The sequence below is a fragment of the Vombatus ursinus genome, unplaced genomic scaffold (assembly GCF_900497805.2).
Source record: "Vombatus ursinus unplaced genomic scaffold, bare-nosed wombat genome assembly UNPS02015106.1, whole genome shotgun sequence".
Lineage (NCBI taxonomy): Eukaryota > Metazoa > Chordata > Mammalia > Diprotodontia > Vombatidae > Vombatus > Vombatus ursinus.
Window position 1 is genome coordinate 1,630,609 of NW_020954884.1, and position 20,598 is coordinate 1,651,206.

The 20,598-nt window shown below is 38.1% G+C and overlaps 1 protein-coding gene across 4 annotated transcripts in view; it reads left to right on the forward strand.

Annotated features, from left to right (window-relative positions):
• PRLR (prolactin receptor) overlaps window positions 1-17,710 on the forward strand; it is a 207,783-nt gene extending 190,073 nt beyond the window's left edge. For all 4 annotated transcript variants that reach the window (XM_027846288.1, XM_027846287.1, XM_027846289.1 and 1 more), the window contains 5 exons: window positions 10,809-10,978; window positions 11,697-11,838; window positions 13,060-13,159; window positions 13,662-13,731; window positions 15,792-17,710. In XM_027846288.1, the coding sequence (XP_027702089.1) occupies window positions 10,809-10,978; window positions 11,697-11,838; window positions 13,060-13,159; window positions 13,662-13,731; window positions 15,792-16,814 (1,505 nt within the window). In that variant the 3' untranslated portion in view covers window positions 16,815-17,710. The remainder of the gene's footprint in view (window positions 1-10,808; window positions 10,979-11,696; window positions 11,839-13,059; window positions 13,160-13,661; window positions 13,732-15,791) is intronic.
• The last annotated feature ends 2,888 nt before the right edge of the window (window positions 17,711-20,598 follow it).

Sequence of the window (20,598 nt, forward strand, 5' to 3'; positions counted from 1 at the left end):
AAAGGAAAGGAAAGGAAAGGAAAGGAAAGGAAGAAGGAAGAAGGAAGAAGGAAGAAGGAAGGAAGAGAACCAGGTAGCATGGCAAAAAGAGTCTTGGAATCAGAAGGATTTTAGTTCACATCACTCTTCTTGACACTTTCTAGGTGTGATCACATGCAAATCATTTCATCTCAGAATTATGAGAAAGGATTTAATCTGCATCAGTAGAGGGAGTTCCCACACTCATGAAATAGCAGGTCCTTGTTATATTAATAATATATTGACATAAATCTGCTGGGAAAATAAACAGCAGAAAGTCCATTGTGTAGCTTTGAATGATCTGTGCCCCCATTCACAGAAATAATACACAGCTGACTATTAAACTGTCTAGATTCTATTTAAACTGAGACAGACCTTGCCTGTTACTGTCTCAAGTGAGGAGCAGTCTGACAAGGAGTGATAAGGAGTCATAGCCAGTATAAGGCAGAACTAAAAATCTACTTGTAATTTTTCATTCATAAATGATCTTTGAATGCTCTCCCTCCTTTGACATGGCATAACTTAAAGGCTATTTCCTCGCTTTGAAATAATTTCCCTTTCCTACTCAGCTCTTCTTTTTTTAAATTTTTTAACATTTTTACTTAAAGTTTTGAGTTCCAAATTCTATCCTTCCCTTCTTCCTCCCTGAGATGGTAAGCAATCAGATATAGGTTATGCATGGGTAATTATGTAAAACATTTACATATTAGTCATTTTGTGCAAGAAGAATCGAAAGGAAAAAATGAGAGAAAGAAAGTGAAAAATAGCATGCTTCAGTCTGTATTTAACCACTATCAGTTCTTTCTCTGGATGCAGATAGCATGCTTCATCATTATTCCTTTGGGATTATCTTGGATCATTATATTGCTGAGAATAGCTAGGTTATTCACAATTTTTCATCGAACAATATTGCTGTTACTGTGTACAATGTTTGACTGGTTCTGTTCACTTCTCTATGCATCAGTTCACGTAAGTCTTCCCAGGATTTTCTGAAATCATCCTGCTTGTCATTTCTTATAGCACAATAATATTCTATTACAATCATATGCCACAGCTTGTTTAGCCAATTACCAATTGATGGTCATCCCTCTGATTTCCAATCCTTAGCCACCACAAAAAGAGCTACTATAAATATTTTTGTACAAATAGGTTCTTTTCCGTTTTTTGGATATCTTTGGGATATAGATCTAGCAGTGGCATTGCTGGATTGCAGTGGTATAAATTGGGTATGCACAGTTTCATAGCACTTTGGGCATAATTCCAAATTGATCTCCAGAACGGTTGAATCAGTTCACAACTCTACCAACAGTGTATTAATGTCCCAGTATTTCAACATCCAACATTTTCCTTTTTTGCCATATTAGCTACTCTGATAGGTGTGAGGAGGTTGTTTTAATTTGCATTTCTCTGATCAATAGTGATTTAGAACATTTTTTCATATGACTTTTATTTTTTTGTTGATAGCTTTTATTTCTTCATCTGAAAACTACCTGTTCATATCCTTTCACCATTTATCAATTGGGGAATGACTTGTGTTTTTATAAATTTGACTCAGTTCTCTATATATTTGAGAAATGACATCTTTATCAGAGATATTTGTTGTAAAAATTTTTCCCTGTTTTCTCCTTTTTTCCTTATGATTTTGGTTGCATTGGTTTTGTTTGTGCAAAAACTTTTTAATTTTATATAATCAAAATTATCTATTTGACATTTTGTAATGCTCTCTATATTTTCTTTGGTCCTAAATTCTTCTGTTATCCATAAATCTGATAGATAAACTATCCCAGGTTCTCTTAATTTGCTTATGGTATCACCCTTTATGTGTAAATCATGTATCCATTTTGACCTTATCTTGATATATGGTGTGAGATGTTGGTCTACACCTAGTTACTGCCATACTATTTTCCAGTTTTCCCAGAAGTTTTTGTCAAACAATGAGTTTTTGTTCCAAAAGGTTGAATCTTTGAGTTTATCATATGCTAGATTACTATGGTCATTTACTATAACGTAATATGTACCTAATCTATTCCACTGATCCACCACTCTATTTCTTAGCCAGTACCAGATTGCTTTGATAATTACCACTTTATAATACAGTTTGAGATCTGATACAGCTAAACCACCTTCTTTTGAATTTTTTTTTGTTGTTGAATCCCTTGATATCCTTTCCAGGCAAATTTTGTTATTATTTTTTCTAGCTCTATAAAATATTTTTGACAGTTTGATTGGTATTACACAGAATAAATAAATTTAAGTAGAATTGTCATTTTTATTATGTTGGCTGGCCTACCCACAAGCAATGAATATTTTTCCAATTGTTTAGATTTGACTTTATTCATGTGAAAAGTGTTTTATAGTTGTGTTCATGTAGTTCCTGGATTCATCTTGGCAGATAGACTCCCAAGTATTTTATATTGTCTATAGTTATTTTAAATGGAAGTTCTCTTTCTATCTCTTGCTGCTGGACTTTATTGGTAATATGTAGAAATGCTGATGATTTATGTGGGTTTATTTTGTATGTTGCAACTTTGTTAAAGTTGTTAATAATTTCAAGTAATTTTTTAGTTGATTCTCTAGGATTTTCTAAGTATACCATCATATCATCTGCAAAGAATGATAGTTTTGTTTCCTCATTGCCTATTCTAATTCCTTTAATTTCTTTCTCTTCTCTTATTACTATAGCTAACATTTCTTCATTTATTAATTTATTTTAAGCTTAAATACTAAAACTTAAATACACAATAAGAAAAGAAAAAGAAACATATGATAAACTTAAGTACTAAAACTTAAATACAAAAGAAAAAAAAGCTTTGCCATGTGCACAGCAGAGTATAAGAGAGTATTCAAAATATACAGCAATAAATTTCCACTTTGAAAAAGCCTATATAATAAATACTACACATTGTGTCCCAAGCTGTCCATCTTTTCTTTGCTTCCTTGTAAGTTTTCTTTTGTTCTCTGCTGTGGACTTTTTATTTTGTTCTTTTTCCCCCTTCTTCCCCCCCTCCCCCAAGAAGGCTACAATTAAGCATATATGTTTGTGTAGGTAGGTAGATAGGTAGATAGATAGCTAGATAGATAGATGGATGGATAGATATATGTATACACATACATCTTTCTTTCAAAATACCCAATTACTAATAACAATTTTGGATGGACAATTGACATTTCCTCATATAAAAAGTAAACAGTCTGTCCTTATTGAGTCCCTTGTAATTAGTATTTGATGTTTACCTTTTATTTTTCTTGGATCTTGCATGTCAAATTTTCTATTAATTTCAGGTCTTTTGCAACAAAATCCTGAAAGTCCAGCAATTCATTGAATGTCCATTTTTTTTTCATATGGGATTATGCTTAGCTTAGATGGGTATGATATTTTTGGCTACAACCCCAGTTCTTTTGCTCTTCAATATATAGTGTTCTTAGACTTGAGGCCTTTTAACATAGCCACTACTAGGTCTCATGTGATTCTAATTGTAGCTCTGCCCTATTTGAATTGGTTTTATCTTGTTACTTGTAATATTTTCTCCTTGAGCTAGGGGTTTTGGAATCTAGTTATGATATTCCTGTAGGTTTTCCTTGTACAATCTCTTTAGGTAGTGATAAGTGCATTTTTTCTATTTCTAACACTTTTTGTTAGAATTTTGTTCTAACACTTCAGGACAATTTTCTTCAATTATTTCTTGTATTATTGTATCAAGATTCTTTTTTTGATAGCAGCTTTTGGGTAGTCGGATTGTTCTTATGTTTTCTCTTCTTAATCTGTTCTCTAAATCAGTTGTTTTTCTTATGTGATGTTTCACTTTCTCTTCTATTTTTTTCATTCTTTATATTTTGTTTGGTTATTTCTTAGTCTCCTATAACTTCTCAGCTTCCCCTTGCCCAATTCTAATTTTTAAGGAGTCGTTTTCTTCCTTAAGATTCTGGATCTCCTTTTCTAGTTGGTTGACTTTCTTTTCATAATCTTCACGTTTGCCTTAGATTGTTCTTATTTTTCTTAAACTTTTCCTCAAGCTCTCTCATTTGATTTTTAAAGCCTTTTGAAGTTCTTCTATAGATTCTTTTGGGGCAGGTGACTATTTGACAATACTCTTTGGGGTAGGAGAAGCTTTTTTTGCTTCAATATCTTCCTCTGAAGATGAACCCTGGTCTTTTCTATCCCCATAGTAACTTTCTATGGTTGGGTTCTTTCTCCTTAGCCAGCTCATTTTTTTTATTTGTAAAAGATTATTATTGTAATCACCTCTAGTCTGAAAGTATGGGAAATAGTGCCTTTCCCCTCAGATCCTCCTTCAGTTATCCCCTCTGACCTGGAACCAAACCCAAGAATTCTGCCCTCCTGTAAGTGCCCACAGCCAGCAGAATCCCCGCCCCACTGCTTCCGCATTCACTAGGCGTATGTGTATTCCTTCTCAACCAGGGCTGAATCTTGGCAGCACATCTGGGCCTAGCATCCTTTATCAGCAGAAGTTCCCTCAATCTTTCCCTCCTCAGATGCCCAACTTTCTACACTGTCAGCAAAGTGAAAATTCCTGCAGCTGGGGCTGAGGCTGACTCTCAACCCAGTTAGGTCCAGGGCTTGCCACTTGCTGTTTCAGCACAGCCAGCCTAGAGATGTTTACTCTTCGCAGGGACAAAGTCTAGAAAATTCTCTGTTTGTCCCAAGAGGACCATTGTTCTGTCCCAACTCTTGCTCATTTTTATTGCTCTGGGTTCTCCTTGAGGCATTATTTTGTCTTATTTGTGGAGGAAATCTGGAGAGCTTGGGATTTTCTGCCCTATTCCACCATCTTCCCAGAATCCTCTCTCTTTAGCTAAAATTTTTAGTACAATATTAAATAATGGAGGTGATAATGGGTATATTTGCTTCACTGCTGATTGTATTGGGAAGGCTTCTAGATCATCCCCATTGCAGATAATGCTTGCTGAGGATTTTTGATAAATATTCTCATCATTTTAAGGTAAGTTCCATTTATTCCTATGCTCTCTAGTATTTTTAATAAGAATGGGTGCCACTCACCTCTTTTCTTAAAATCTCTTTTCTTTCATTACTACTCTTGACTTTTTTTCCAGTATAGTTCTGATGTTTGCTTAAACTGCCACACTTTATCATGTGATTGTGGTTTTCTTATGCATCTACTTGGCAGCTATAGCTGCCACTTACTTGAATACTTCCATGGGACTGGAATCTCATTGATATGGGTTCTCCCCTAATATTGCTGATCCATGCCTCCCAACCTATGGGACTCTTACCTGTGTCCTCTAAGTCCTCCAAAGGGAGTCTGTCCTCCATGCTAGGGGGCCTCCCTCTAATTCTCTTAGCATTATATGAATACCAGTTGACACACAGGCTGTCCAATGATTATTCATTACTCTTACCCTACGACCAGTACCCACCTATTTTGGTCATGCATCTCTCTCCTTTACACTGTTTCTGCTATGCAATTCTTGGTCACTAATGTATCAGAGTGATGTTACACCTGCCATGTGCCCCTCTATCATTCTTTGAGTCAGCCTCAACTGAGAAGAAAATTCTTCAGAGAGTATGGAATTCTATGATTTCATTTAGGGCATTTCAACATGAGTTCCAAGACTTTAGTGTTCTCCCTTTTAGCCGACGTTATTGGAGAGAGAACCATTTTGGTTCACCAAGCAGTCTACTTGATAAGGAAGGACCACTAATGCTCCATGTGTACTATCCATGGATGACTAATTTCCAAATATTTACCAAGCTGTTTTATAACTCTGAATTGTCTATAGACAACTATATATCTATCATTCAAAGCCCAGCCTGGTAAAGCTCATTACCACAAGAGGTTGATTACTACTTGAAGTTGACAGCAAACATTAGGGGTTCACTGGACACTAGACAATGAATGATTTGGCTATGACAATTCACAAAGGCATCTACTAATAATATGGCAGTGCTATGTTATTTGAAGGAATTCTCCCACTGATAAAACCTTGAATCCTTGAAGTATTACCATAAGTACAAGACAATCAAATATGTTTGACATTAAAACTGTACTGCACATAATTTCATTCTCCAATAGTGATTCAGGAGGCACTTCAGAAACTGGCAGTGTTCTATAGTCATCTGAACATCAGTTACTGTGTTAAGTGTCATCATGCCCATTACAAGAGATCTACTTGATACAAAGACAAATAACAAGATGCTTTTCCAAAATCATAATGGTGAATATTTCATAAAGATCACTGAGACCCAGTGCTGTCCTTGAAATGGATTGTTTACCGCTAGCCAATTTGGATTAATTTATTGGGCACTGAAGGCAATGTGTTAGGGTTCTTTTAGGGGTATGGGAAGTGCTAAATGGTAGCCAGAGTGGCAAAAAGCTTCTGAATTATGATACTTCTCAAAATGCTATCACTTGCCCTTCCATGTAATGATATTACATGACACAAAGGCACAATGTACCCTCCTACCTGCCCTTTGGATATCATTCAGAGTCCACATGCAATTTTATGTACCTGGGCCACATCTCTTCTGCCCCTGTATACACCAAGACAAGATCACTCAGCAGTGAAGAAGCAGCCCAGCTGGGATGAAGGCAAAAGAAGGCGGTCTGCTGGTGCAGTTTCCCTCTTATCCTGTGACAGCATTCTCCATGCCCTCCAACCTTCCTCTGAATCCTTTTACTAAGTTCCATTGAAACATTTGGTCTATTTCCCTCCTACCTCTTACTCATGCCACATGACAAGCCCACCTGATCACACATTTCTCTTCTGCCATTTCTGTGGAATGGCAAATAAAAAAAGTGACATTGATGCCAGGAAGACATGAATTTAAATCCTGCCTCTAACACACATTGCCTGTGTCACCCTGGACAAGTCACTTAATTTCTCAGTTCTCTAGACAACTCTATAAGACTATAAGTTGCATAGAAGTTCCCAACCAGCGTTGGCAAAAGGAATTTCCTTACCTGGGATTTCCCCACACCAATGAAATCAAAGGTTCAATCCCTATTCCCTAACATTTCTTGTGCATAGTGCATCACAGGAAATACGCTACAGCCTCCTTGAACCATCCACTCCCCCACCATGCATCTCTCCATTGCTTTCTGGATCATCAATAACTTTCATTTTCCAGAGATTGTGGTATTCTAAGAGCCATACAGCATTATCAGAGCATTTCTATTATAAATGATTGGTTTTCACACTGGCGAGCAGCACACTGCATAGTTTCACAGATAGAATTTAGTCAGCTCTCTTTTTCCTCATCATTACTTGGCCCAACTTGTTTTCAGTCTGTAGTGTCCCAAATAGAAGTACTGATGTACTAACTCAATAGAGTAGCCATCCAACTGCATGTCAAAATCTGGACAATAAGCATTTTTCATACACTTTGTTTTTTTCTGTGTGGATTGTCATGTCAATCTCTTCTGAAAAATCATGAATATCAGTGAGGTCTTAAAATGTTCAGTAACTTCAGCATAATGTTGTTCACAAATGGAAGCATCTAGAGAAACTCATCACTTACAGAGAATCCCTCTTCCATTTGAATTGCATATGAGCTATCCTCTAGGAAAACAGTGAAGACTTTTGATGAACCATATAAGCTCCATGTTATGCTTTCAAGATACCAGTAAGAAGAGAGCAATAAAATAGTTATCTCTGTAGTAGTCTCTATCAAAGAATCTTATCTGATCCTAGGCTGCATTTTGCTCTACTCATACTTTTTTTTTAAATCAACAAACAAAAATAGCAAGGTTTTGTGTTCTCTGTACCTTTCTGTCAAGCACTTGACCCTAAAGATGCAATCTGCCATAGAAAATTCAAAAATTCTGTTCCCTTCTTATGTTTTCATTACAAATAACCTTGGGACATATGTAAATAATTCTCAAGGCTATGTATAAATGTGAATGTGTAGCCATGTAGTTTAGTAGCATTGAATTCTTGCAGTTACCTTTTTGGGGTAACAATATCATGTGTGATATTTTTCCCTCTTCTTTTGCCATTTTCTCCTCTCTTTGCTTATTAATGATCCCTTGATGCTTTAAAAATTATGTCACCTCCAGATTTCTTGGGTGTGTACTTGATCTGCTACAACCATTCTTTTCAACTTTTTCTGCTTAAGAGCCATTTCAACTTTCTTCCACAATACATTGGAAACCAAAGTGTTAGAGTCCAAATCCGATGTTTCTTCTATCACTGTTTTTATCATAACTGATGATAAAAATAAATTGTTATAGAAATGCTGAAAAAGCCATTGCATTTTCTTTCCATTTGTTGTCATCTTTTCAATGACATTGAGGAAGAAGAATCTTGGCTTCACATCAAGCTTTCTGTAAACTAGTCTACTACTTTATGTATATATGCTGCTCTTCATTTTTATGAAATGACACTGCTCAGAGTATTCTACCATAATGCTTTACAAAAATGAATTTACACTCTAAACCAGCATTGTTCTTGACTGCCATCTCTCTGACCTCCCCAACAAAATCAAATATTTGCTGGCCAAGATGGTTCCTGGCCTTTCTTTGCCATCTCTTTGTGGATGCTGATTTATAGCCAATTAAACTTCAATAGGACATTGTGATAATCAAAAGCAATATCTTTGTAGGAGGTTTTTTTCTGTTTCTAATTTTTTCAGCATCAACAATTCATTTGAGTACTTCAGGTTGGAAAAGATGCAACTGTTCTGAATATCTTATCTTTATCTTTTCTTCTAATTTCATGTGGATTTTGACTTTTGCTCTAACCAGCAGATGGTCACATTAATTTTGATATGAATATTTTATCAGTAACAAGTCATTTCATGTCTACAATCCATTTACTTTTTTGTAATAATGACCAGAACCCTCCAAATCTGGTGCCTTCCCAATTCTCTTCTCAGACAAAGTATTCATGATAGAAGTATGGGAGTATTCTGGGTAGGCTACATTGAAGTTACTGAAAATCAAAGAATATGTATTATTGGTTTAAAGGATCTTGTCAAATGTTTTGTGGAAAATTCTTTTGCCTCTTCATCCTCTGTAACAAATGTTGCAGCATAAGTACAGTTATCTTTATTAACTGTTTTTAGAGTAGCTGGGTGACACAGTAGGTAGAGTGCTGGACTTGGAGTCAGGAAGACTTGAGTGCAATTCCTGCCTCAGACACTTACTAGTTGTATATTTTGAGCAAGTTGCTTCACACGCGCAACCTCAGTTTCCTCATCTATAAAACAGGGATAATAATAGTATCTACTTCCCAAGGTTGTTGTGATGATTCATTGAGATAATACATGTGCGGCTCTCTACAACCCTTAAAAGTTTGTATAAATGTGCTGTTATATAAATGCTAGCTATTTTTACTTACTCATCATGGGTACTGAAAGATGAAATGATCATGTGTCCCATGAAAGGATAGTTTTTATTTCCTCAGTACACAATTGAACCAACTAACTCTACCAGTACTTTTATTTGCATCACCAAAGAAAACCTATGAGACATGCTTCCATGTAGTGACAACTTCCTTTCGTTACATAGTTTTATCACAAGAATATCAATATCAACGTGATTCCATTCCTCCAATAATATATCAGTTCTTTGGTCTTTAGGTAGTGATCTCACATTTACAGTACCTACAATTAAGTTAAAGTCTACAGAAAGTCTAAAAACATGTAATATTCAGCACCCTCTGCTCCCCCTTTTCCACCATGGTCACTACTGAGGCAGAAGGAGTACACATGACTGAACATAATGAACTTTTCTTTGTTTCATGGTTTGCCAAAGAATTCACTGCCTAGTGATCACCCAATCATTGGTGATACTTTTTCTGTATTTAGTTAAATTGACCCTAGCTTAACTAATTCAGTCAGACACTGGGACTGTTCTTGAAGACTTTCCTGCAAGAGAGAACCTACTAGAGCCTATATTCCACTCACTTAGCCTTTGAGAACTCAAGACGACCCCCATACCACAGTAAGACATATGTTTACTATGCACATGTCAAAAATTCTAGCCAAGTGAATTGACCATTTTAACATTTACCCTGTTGCACCCCAAGCTAAACAAACATATGCAAAGCACATGCCAATTTTATATTGGGAAATGACTTTGAGATATTCAGCCTTGGGAGATCCCATCATCATTCACCATAGCATGAGAAGAGTCCAAGCAGTGGTGAAACATTAGGATGACCCAAAAAGGTAAGTTAAGTCTGAGCTTCTTTTCATCTACATTTTCTTGCCACTGTCATCATAAGTCAGTCAGTCAATAAATATTTGTCAAACACCTCCAGTGTCAGGGATTATACTAACTGCTGTGGATACAAAGAAAGGCAAAAGACAACCCTTGCCTGAAAGGAGGTCATAATTGATAATAGTGAAAGATACCACGCACACACACACACACACACAAAAAAAAGAAGAAGCTGAAAAGGGTGTGGTGAAAGGAAATAAAGTCCTACAGATGATTGAGAAATTATGAAATGGCTGGCCTGGGCCGCTTACTTGAATGGACAATCTGGGAAGAGCTCTCCACCATCTACCCTCTACCCTCTCCAAGCAGAGGGACAGAGGAGCCTAGGGGCAGAGGGTACTAATGAAGTAGGAGTTTCAGAGACAACAGATAAACTAAACATTGTGTGTTGATCACTAGTTACTAATGCTAAGCATTAGTAATGGCAATGGGTGTCAGACATGGTCCCTGGCCTCCATGGACTTACAATCCTATGGAGAGGAGAACTTCTATGCACAAAGAAGATAGCTCACAATGCAAGGGGGAATAAACAAAATATCCAATGTTCTATACTAGCAAGTACTAAAGGAGTTCCTTTAATTTCCACAGTTGAACCGGACCCTCCTTTGAACCTAACTTTAGAAGTTAAACAACCAGAAGATGAAAAACCATATCTGTGGCTGAAATGGTCTCCACCTGCCCTGGTTGATGTTAGGTCTGGTTGGCTAACTCTTCAGTATGAATTGCGACTAAAACCTGAGAAAGCAGCAGAGTGGGAGGTGAGTCATCTTTTCCCAGGGCCTTCCTGTTTCCATATTTGAGCAGCTACCCACAACCACTAACTAGGCACCTTAGTCCAGCATTGAGTTTGAATGATAATATGGATCTTAGCATTTCCATCAGCATGAGCAAATACTACTTAAAATTCCAGGCTCTGCTCTTATGGGCATTTCTTATTCTGTCCAGCCTTCCTCATTAGCTTCTGAACCCTACCTCCCCATAGGACCCAGGATGACGTAAGCCAGTTCCATATTTGTGTCTTCAAAATCCCAGCTGTATTTATCCACTATCAATGCCAGTTTAAGGATCTGATTTCAAAATGGGGTGAAGGGGAAGGATGGGTACCAAAGACGGATAGGGTGACAAGAAAGGGTGAATTTAGGACAGGGTGGGGAACTTGCAGCATTGAGGTCACATGTGGCCTTTTAGGTCCTTGGGTGTGGCCTTTTGACTGAATCTAAGTTTTACAGAACAAATCCTTTTATTAAGGGGATTTGTTGTATGAAGTTTGGATTCAGTCAAAGGGCCACATTTGAGGACCTATGGGGCCACATGTGGCCTCAAGGCCACAGGTTTCCCACCCCTGGTCTAGGACCTACAACATCAGGCCTTTCCTGAGCCCAATTACTGGGACTGACTCTGCAGATAATCAAGAACCCCTCAGACTCTTGCTAGCAAAGAGCTCAAGTGACTCCTATTTACCATGTTCCTCCCTAGACCCATTTTGCTGGTCAGCAGACACAGTTTAAAATCTTCAGCTTGTACCTGGGACAGAAATACCTTGTAGAGATTCGTTGTAAACCAGACCATGGCTCTTGGAGTCAGTGGAGCCCTGAAAGTTCAATTCTGATACCCAGTGGTAAGTAACTGGAGATTTTTGTCTGTCATCCCATTTCAAATAAAGGTAGAAATTTGGAAGCACCAGAACCAAGGGAAATAAGAGTGGAGAAGGGGCTAAAATTCTCTGTACCCAGTACAGGGTCAACCTGAATGGCATCATTGCTACCCATGTAATCAAAACTGAGCCCTGGTTTCTCTGACAAAGCTACCTACAAGTCCTATGTTTAGGAGACCTTCATGTCCCAATTAAGGCCTGCTGTTCCATCATCCCTGTAGGGCCTGGCCAAGAACATTTCTCAGTTTGTACAACCCTAATAGGAGGTGCCACAAGGCATAGAGCTTCTGCTCAATTAACTAGGCCACCCGTTTCCAGGGCTAGAATTATGGGCAAAGTGCTAGGCAAGAGAGTGGTTTACATTCCTATGAATGTCATCTTTGTTGTTGTTGAGTCCATCATGTCCAACTCTTCATGACCCCATTTGGGGTTTTCTGGGAAAAGATACTGGAGTGGTTTGTCATTTCTTTCTCCAGCTCATTTTACAGATGAGGAAACTGAGACAAACAGGGTTAATTGACTTGCCCATGATCACACAGCTAGTAAGTGTCTGAGACCAGATATGAACTCAGGAAGATGAGTTGTCCTGATTCCAAGCCTAGTGCTCTATCCACTATGCCACCTAGCTGCCATCTTAATGGTCCCCAAAAAGCAGTGTGAAAGCAGAAACCAGGATAATGATGCTATGACCAGCCTTGTGTAGTGAAAAGAACATGGGATCAGAGGCAAAAGAACCTGAGCTCTCATACTATCCCAACCATTAAACTCTGTGTCCTTGGGCAAAGTCATGTGATCTCTCTGAGACTTAATTTCTTCATCTAGAAAATAAGAGGATTAAAAGAGATGACCTCCCAGGTCCCCTATAATGCTAATATCCAATGATTTTAGAATCCATTGAAATCAAAATCCTACAAAAATCAAAAATTGTGACAACTTACAGCACTTCAATATTTCCCATCCTTGCATGTAAGGGAAAAAAATTAATAGAATTTCTGGACATTGTTTCATTCAATCTGCCCCATTTCTATAAGTTTTCCGTTCAAAAAAAATTTTTTTTAAAGTTTCCCATTCAAAGGAATGGGTAAAAAGGAGAGGACTAAACCTATCCCCAATGTTTAGAGGGAGTGTCTCATTGATTTGGAGAATGATTTGTGTGGCTTAAGCTTTTCTCCTGTTTGTTTCTAGACATCAAAACGAAAGACACCACGGTTTGGATCTTCGTGGCTGTGCTCTCCTCTGTCGTTTGTTTGATCATAGTCTGGACAATGGCTCTGAAGGGTTACAGGTGTGTCGCTGTCTCTAAGAACCCTGCCAGAGTTTGATTACCCGAGATAACAGGAATAGAGAGAGCAGAGATTATCCATTTAATCCGAACACCCCCTTTCAGACATTAGCTCTACTTCTCTTCCTTCATCAATTTTTTTTTAATCAAAACTACCAACAAGTAACAAAATGGACTTATTTTAATCTGGCCCTTTGTCTGTCTAAGAAGTCTGCTAAGTGTGGAAATGGTCAAACAGCAGGTAGAAATGGGATAAAGTTGGAGAAAGGAGGATCTGAGGAAGGCACAGATTCACTCATCAGGCCCAGGAGCAATTCAAGGCTTGTTAATTCTATGATATCCTGCTCTGCCGCAATCTGCTCTCGCACTGTCTTCAGACCCTACATTTTTGCTTACAGGACCTTGTCTGTATACAAAGTGGATACATTTGGGAATGATTTGAATCCTGGGGGGAGGGAAAGATGATGTTTGTCTAACCTCACAAATTTTTTACTGTTTTTTATAGCATGATCACCTGCCTCCTGCCACCTGTCCCAGGCCCCAAAATAAAAGGATTTGATACCCATCTGCTGGAAGTGAGTGCCAATGAATGAGAACATAAAATAACTCTCTAACATGTAAAGTATATTATTGTAGTAAGCTTTTCCTCTGCCAAAAAAAAAAAAAAAAGCAAAAAGCCTCTTATAATTGTCCTTCTAGCAATGGAGTCTTTCACAAATCTAAAACCTGGGGTGCCAGTGATCAATAAATCAATGAAGATTTATTAAATCCTTATGAAATGTCAGGCACTGGTGTACAAATACAAAGAACGAAGCAATCCCTGCTGACCTAGAGCTAACATCCTAACATGGCTAATATGAAAATATGTTTTGTGTGATGGCGCATGTATAATTTATATCAAATTTCTTGCCTTCTCAAGAAGGAGCAGGGGGAGGGAGGGAGAAAATTTGGAACTCAAAATTTAAAAAACTGAATGTTAAAAATTATTTTTACATGTAATTGGAAAAAAATGAAATATAAATTTGTTAGAAAGAACTAACATTCTAATAGGGGAGACAATAAATACATATAAAAATATGTTCAGAATAAATCTGAAGTGAATAAAGACAAATATATTCAGAGTAGTTAAACACAATACAAGGTAGTCTGAGGGGGAAGACATAGGCAGTTGGGGGAATCAGAAAAATCTTCATGTAGAAAATAGAGCCTGAGCTGCATCTTAAAGAAAAGAGGGACTAGCAAATGAAGATTCAATAATCAAATGTCTGTCCTACCTTAGGAGGTTAAACTGAGCACTTACAGGCTCCTTAGTGCCCCTGACAACCTTGCTGCCCTGCAGGAATGTGTATATGAGAAGGGGCAAGGATGAGTCAAATCACAAAAGTGGCAAGAGAACTGGGAAGAGAGGAAAGAGAGTAATCAAGGTGGGAATAAGGGAGAAAGATGAGTTAGCCCAGGAGAATATTCCAAAAATGTCATTTTCTATGCAAGATTCTTTCAGTCTGCCACTGACTGGGAACCATGGGCATTTAGAAAGCGTGATGAATTCAAAAGGAGGACAAAAGCACTTCTCATCCAGAAGGCCCCCACTGAGGTGTGACCACGGTCACCACCTCAATTTCTGTTGTACAAAGGGGCACAAACAGGACCCCTGCAAGCAGACTTATGGATACCAGTTGCTCAGTTTTAATACAAATGTGTGACTTGCATCAGATTCATTGTGGATGACAAACCTTGAGGTAAAATTGCGTCTCTTGGGAAGGAAGTATAGTGAATGAAAACACCACTTTGGAGAGGTTTCAGATGTTCTTCAGATTTTTTTTTAAAAAGGAAAAAAACTAAGCTTTTAATTTCATCCTTCAATAGAATAATAAAAAAAATCTTACATGTATATAATGTTTTTGATAAACTTTTTTAGAGTTTCCTTCACAAAGAATTTTCAGGTACATTACTTTCTCACCAAAATTCTATGAGGGGAGCAGAGCAGATTTGAAAATCCAGGAGGTTATGTGTATGCATATGTGCTCTGGGCCTGTGATTTCACTGGTGTGGAATTCTGGGTGTGGAAACTCCCTACGCCAATGCAGAGCAGGAATTCAAGCATAATTCATAATATTAGAGAATTTTCCTGTGGCACTGCAAGGTTTAGTCCCTTGCCAAGGATGACATAACCAGTATGTATCAGAGCAGGACTCAAACCCACATCTTCATGACATCAAGGCTCTCCCTTTAGCCATTATACCACACTGCTTCTCAAAGCAAACATTATTAGATCCTTTTTTAGCTGAGGAATCTAAGGCTTATAAAGGTTGTCCATGGTCACACTGTTCAAAGATTGACCCAGTTTTCCCAACCTCTAGTCTAGTACCCTTTGTACTATACCACCATAACCATACTACCTCTAGCATACCCCTTTACATGGACTTGGGATAAACTATACAACAGCGCCAATCACCTGTCCTACCAACACTGCCTATTAAAAAAAAAACAACTAGATTACCCTGTATCACTGACCTTCCAGCCCAGTGACTCCCAGACCATGTAAGAAAGGAAAAAAAAAAAAATGTCATTAAGATTAATAGAAAAAGAACAATTCTAATGACAATTATTGTTGTTGTCGTTGTTATTTTAATAGAAAGGGAAGTCTGAAGAACTTTTGAGTGCCTTAGGGTGCCAGGGCTTCCCTCCTACTTCAGACTGTGAGGATCTTCTGGTAGAGTTTCTGGAAGTGGACGACAGTGAGGACCAGCAGCTGATGCCCAACCATGAAAAAGATCATCCTAGCCAAAGCATGAAGCCCACGCACCTTGACCCAGACAGTGACTCTGGCAGGGGGAGCTGTGATAGTCCTTCTCTCTTGTCTGAGAAGTGTGAAGAGCCCCGGGTCCCTCCACCAACCTTCACCATTCCAGAGATCAGTGAGAAGGCAGATGATCCTGGAACAAAAATAAACCACAATTGGGACCCCCAGAGCATAAACTTGGAAGGCAAAATCCCTTATTTCAATGCCATTGCATCCAAATCTTCAACATGGCCTATACCACAGCAATCCAGTAACCACACCCTAAGATCCTCTTACCACAACATTGCCGACATTTGTAAGGTGGCCCTGGGCACTATGAACGTTCCAGCTGTTTCACTGAAGAAAGAAGAGAATCATGTTTTAAATTACTCAACAACCATTGATGCTGTGGGGGAAAAAACAACAGATAAGCAGAATGAGTTGGAACACTTCCATTCCAAGGCTGACCAAGATAAAACATGGCTGCTACCCAATGAGAAAATGCCTTTTATGTCTCCCAGGCCCATGGATTATGTGGAGATTCACAAAGTCAACAAAGATGGCGCATTATCATTGCTACCAAAACAGAAAGAAAGCAATGCCAATACAGAGCAGGCCAGCACTCCTGACATCAGTAAGGAGTATGCCAAGGTATCGAGGGTTATGGATAATAACATCCTGGTGCTGATGCAAGACCCAAAAGCTCAGGCCACGGTGACATTTGAAGAATCTGCTAAGGAAACTCCTCAGCCCCTGCAACACAACCAAGCTGAGAAAAACCTGTCCTACTGCACCTCTCCACCAGGTGACTGCAGACTTCAGACTGGTGGGTTGGATTACCTGGATCCAACTTGTTTTATGCACTCCTTTAAGTAACTGATTGATTCATTAAAATGTGATTTTTCTTCAGGTAACACTACAGAATAAGTTAAACGCAATCAAATATAGAATGTCCAAGAATGCGGTTTAGAAATGGCACTAACTAAAACTCATCTGCAGCTCACACCTTCTTATGCTTCACTTTCAGCCAGTCATCTACTTTCAAACAGTTGATGCCAGAACAAATTATTTTGTTTTCTAATTGTAATTTGCAGTTTTAATTTCTGCTAGTAGGTATACAATAACATGTAAAATAAAATAAAAGCACATCACTTAGTTTTCTTGGTGGGAGGGGGATACTGATAGATACATTATTTTGATAGGGGATTCATGGCTCAGTACATAACCAAAGTAAACTAAATAGACAAAATTGTTTAATGCCATAGAAAGGAATGTAGGCATACATAGAGCATGGGCCATGGATGTGCTGGCACACATCCATAATCCATGCACTCCTATAGAAGGGAGGAAGGAGAAAGGACATCATGTGCCATGAAGCTCCAAGCTGCAAATCAGTTCCTTAAGATTTGCATTCCTCTCTCATTTTGTTAGGACTGCCCAAATTGAATGCACTAAAAAAAAAATCCCAGAAAATATGACTTATTTGTTGATTTGTTATGGTATATCCCACTCCTTACACATGGATTGCTGATGTGCTAGGAAAAAACAATGCCTTGGCTTGTTGTTGTGTTTTTTTTAAGATAGTTTGAACACTATCTTAAAGATCTTTCTAAATTGCATAGTATCCCAGAGCCTCTAAAAATATTTAATTGGGAAATTTAAAGCTTCTTTTGTGGAAGCTATTCCTCTTAATTGGGCAAATCCCTCTCAATATTTTCCTGTTACATTGCAGCACAATGGATATATCTTGTGCACCCAAGATACTTTTTAGTAAGAAGGAAAGAAGGAGAGAAGGAAGGAGGGAGGGAGGGAGGGAAAGAAGAAAGGAAGGAAGCAGAGAGGGAAGGAAGGAAGGGAAGGAGAGGAAGGAAGAAGGAAGAAGGGAGGGAGGGAGAGAAGGAAGAAAGGGAGGAAGAAAGGAGGAAGGGAAAGAAAGAAGGGAAGAAGGAAGGAAAGGAGGGAGAAAGAGGGAAAGAAAGAGAAAGAAAGAAAGAGAAAGAGAAAACAAATTTGGCAATGTTCACTTTAATTTAAAAGACAACCACAGAAGGATGCTATTTGATATATTGCCTTACTGTATATAATACAAATTCTACTTTAATATACCCACAAGCTTAACAATGTATTTTTGAAGACTATTTTTCTATCACTACATGAAATAAAAGAAAATATTTTCTATCCTCCCAGTACAACTGTTTACATATCAATAAGTACAGTATTTTCCACTCCAAAGTTATCATAAGAATTTAAAGTAGGTGGTAGTACATGCAAACAACATTTCAAGAGTAAAATACTGTACCAGAACAAGACCAGAGTTTAATGAAGAACAGGGAGGGGTGTAATAGTGTAATAATAGGGAGTCATGAGCTGTTCTTAGTTCTTTTTGTCACCACGATACTTCTAAAGAAGTAAAATGAAACAGATTTTAAGAACTCTCCCCAGACCAAAAATCATATCCACCCAGAATTTTCAGGTTATACAGAGGATGCCCTGGGCAAGATGCCTCCTAATAGATGGGGCTTCCTACAATAATTAAGGAGAAAAATCTAGAGAGTTAGTTATTTGTTTCCTGGGTAAACAACAAACAAGCAATTTTGTTTTTAATGCTTCAAGCTGAGGATCTCAAAGTCAGGTCAAGGTGCAGGCTTCCTCAGACTTATCAAAAGTCATGGGCCTTATCAATCTATATTCCTCCTCTGCTCATCCTGGCACTTCCTATTCACCTCTTCACAGGATGGTGTCCCCTTTGTGCATGTAAAAGCTGAATTTAGTCCACCAAGCCTTCTCTTTGCTGCTCAAGGATAATCAGCTCACAGAGCTAAACACCCTCCTCCAACATGTCGCTTAGAATGGGAGATATGGTCCAGAGACCTGCTCCATTGTTCTTTACAGAAGCTAGCATATTAATGAATCTTAAGGAAATGCTAAATAATTGTTGATATGAGGTTGTATTCTCCCTCTACATCAACTCCCTGGGAGGAAGGTAAGCGCTTTGGAAGGTTTCATGAACTTATCCACTTTCCTTAATTTACTACATGAAAACAATTAGGGGGAGGGGGAGTTAGGAGGGAAGACCCATGATTTCATCAGTGCTAGAAATTACCTCCACTGATAGAGATCAGCAGCTCTTCTGCCTCTTACAGTCTTAGAAGATCAGCTGGTGGAGACACTGAGAGGGAAAGTCAGATGAAGGACTTTTACGCATGTCTTTCTGACGCCGAAGCCACCCCTCTATCTGCTACAACATGTTGCCTCTTGCCTGAAAACAATAACCTGCCTCAAATTCTAAACTCCAGGGTGACGAGAGTCAAGTTCATTTCACTAATTTGCTTCAGTGCAGCAGCACCATGTGCAAGTAGAAAGTTGATCAGAAACATTTGTGGATGGCATGAATTTCCAGATTGACACCCTAATGACTTGAAAGAGGGCCCATGACTTTGGAAAGTACCATGGAGTTTCTTTTCCCCTGGAAAACATTACCTCAAAAGAAAGATGACCTTCAGAATTAATCTGGATTAAACTTGTCCCATGCAAATTCATATCCTTAAGGTGAGGAATTTACATTCTGCTACAGGTTGTAAACTGCTTTTTCAACAACTTAATTTGCATTATGTCATGGGTATGTATACTAGGGGTGGGGAACCTGTGGCCTTTTAGGTCCTTGGGTACAGCATTTTAACTGAGTCCAAGTTTTACAGAACAAATCCTTTTATGAAGGGGATTTGTTCTGCGAAGTTTGGATTCAGTAAAACAGCTGTACTTGAGGACCCAGAGGGCCACATGTGGCCTTGAGACTGCAAGTTCCCCACCCCTTGATAACATATATCAGGACTAAAGATTCAACTTGGGCTAATGCCACTAAAAAGAATCATTAGAAAAGGCAGCAATTAGGGTCCAATTTCCACATTTTATCAATCACAATCATTTTTTTTTAAAGTTTTTTCCTCGTGCTTTAGCAGAGACCAAGACTCCCTATATATAGTCCAATGATGATCATTAAAATCATGGCATAGCATTATACTTAAGTTAAGTAATTATTATTCTTCATTAAGCAACTATAAACGGGACCCTAATGAATATGTTAACTAATTGTTATTTTCCTTTATGCCATTAGCTCCTGATGGTCTTTAGTTATGACATATATTATATATATATATATATAATATATGCCATTTTATAGATATGTGAACATCCACACAAATACATTCTAAGTGCCATGAATATGTGTATTTGTAGGGAGAAATATGAGAGACATTAAGAGAGTGAAAACAAAACACAAAAAAAATGGTGATCTTACCCTAGATTAAGCAATGAACATTTTCCACCAAAGTCACCAACCCCAAATTATTTTAGACTGTCAGTCAATAAATATTTACTAAGTACCTGCTATGTACCAGGCACTGGGGATATAAAAAAAGGCAAAAAAAAGTCTCTGCTCTCAAGAAGCTCACAGTCTAATACAGGAGACAATGTGCAAATGACTACGTACAAAGAAGCCACCAACAGGATAAATTGGAGATAAACAACAGAAGGAAACCACTCAAATTAGGAGGATTGAAAAAGGCAATTTTTTAGCTGGGACTTGAAGGAAGCCTGGAAAACCAGGAAGTAGAAATGAGGAGGGAGGGTATTCCAGGCATGGAGGATAGCCAGTGAAAAT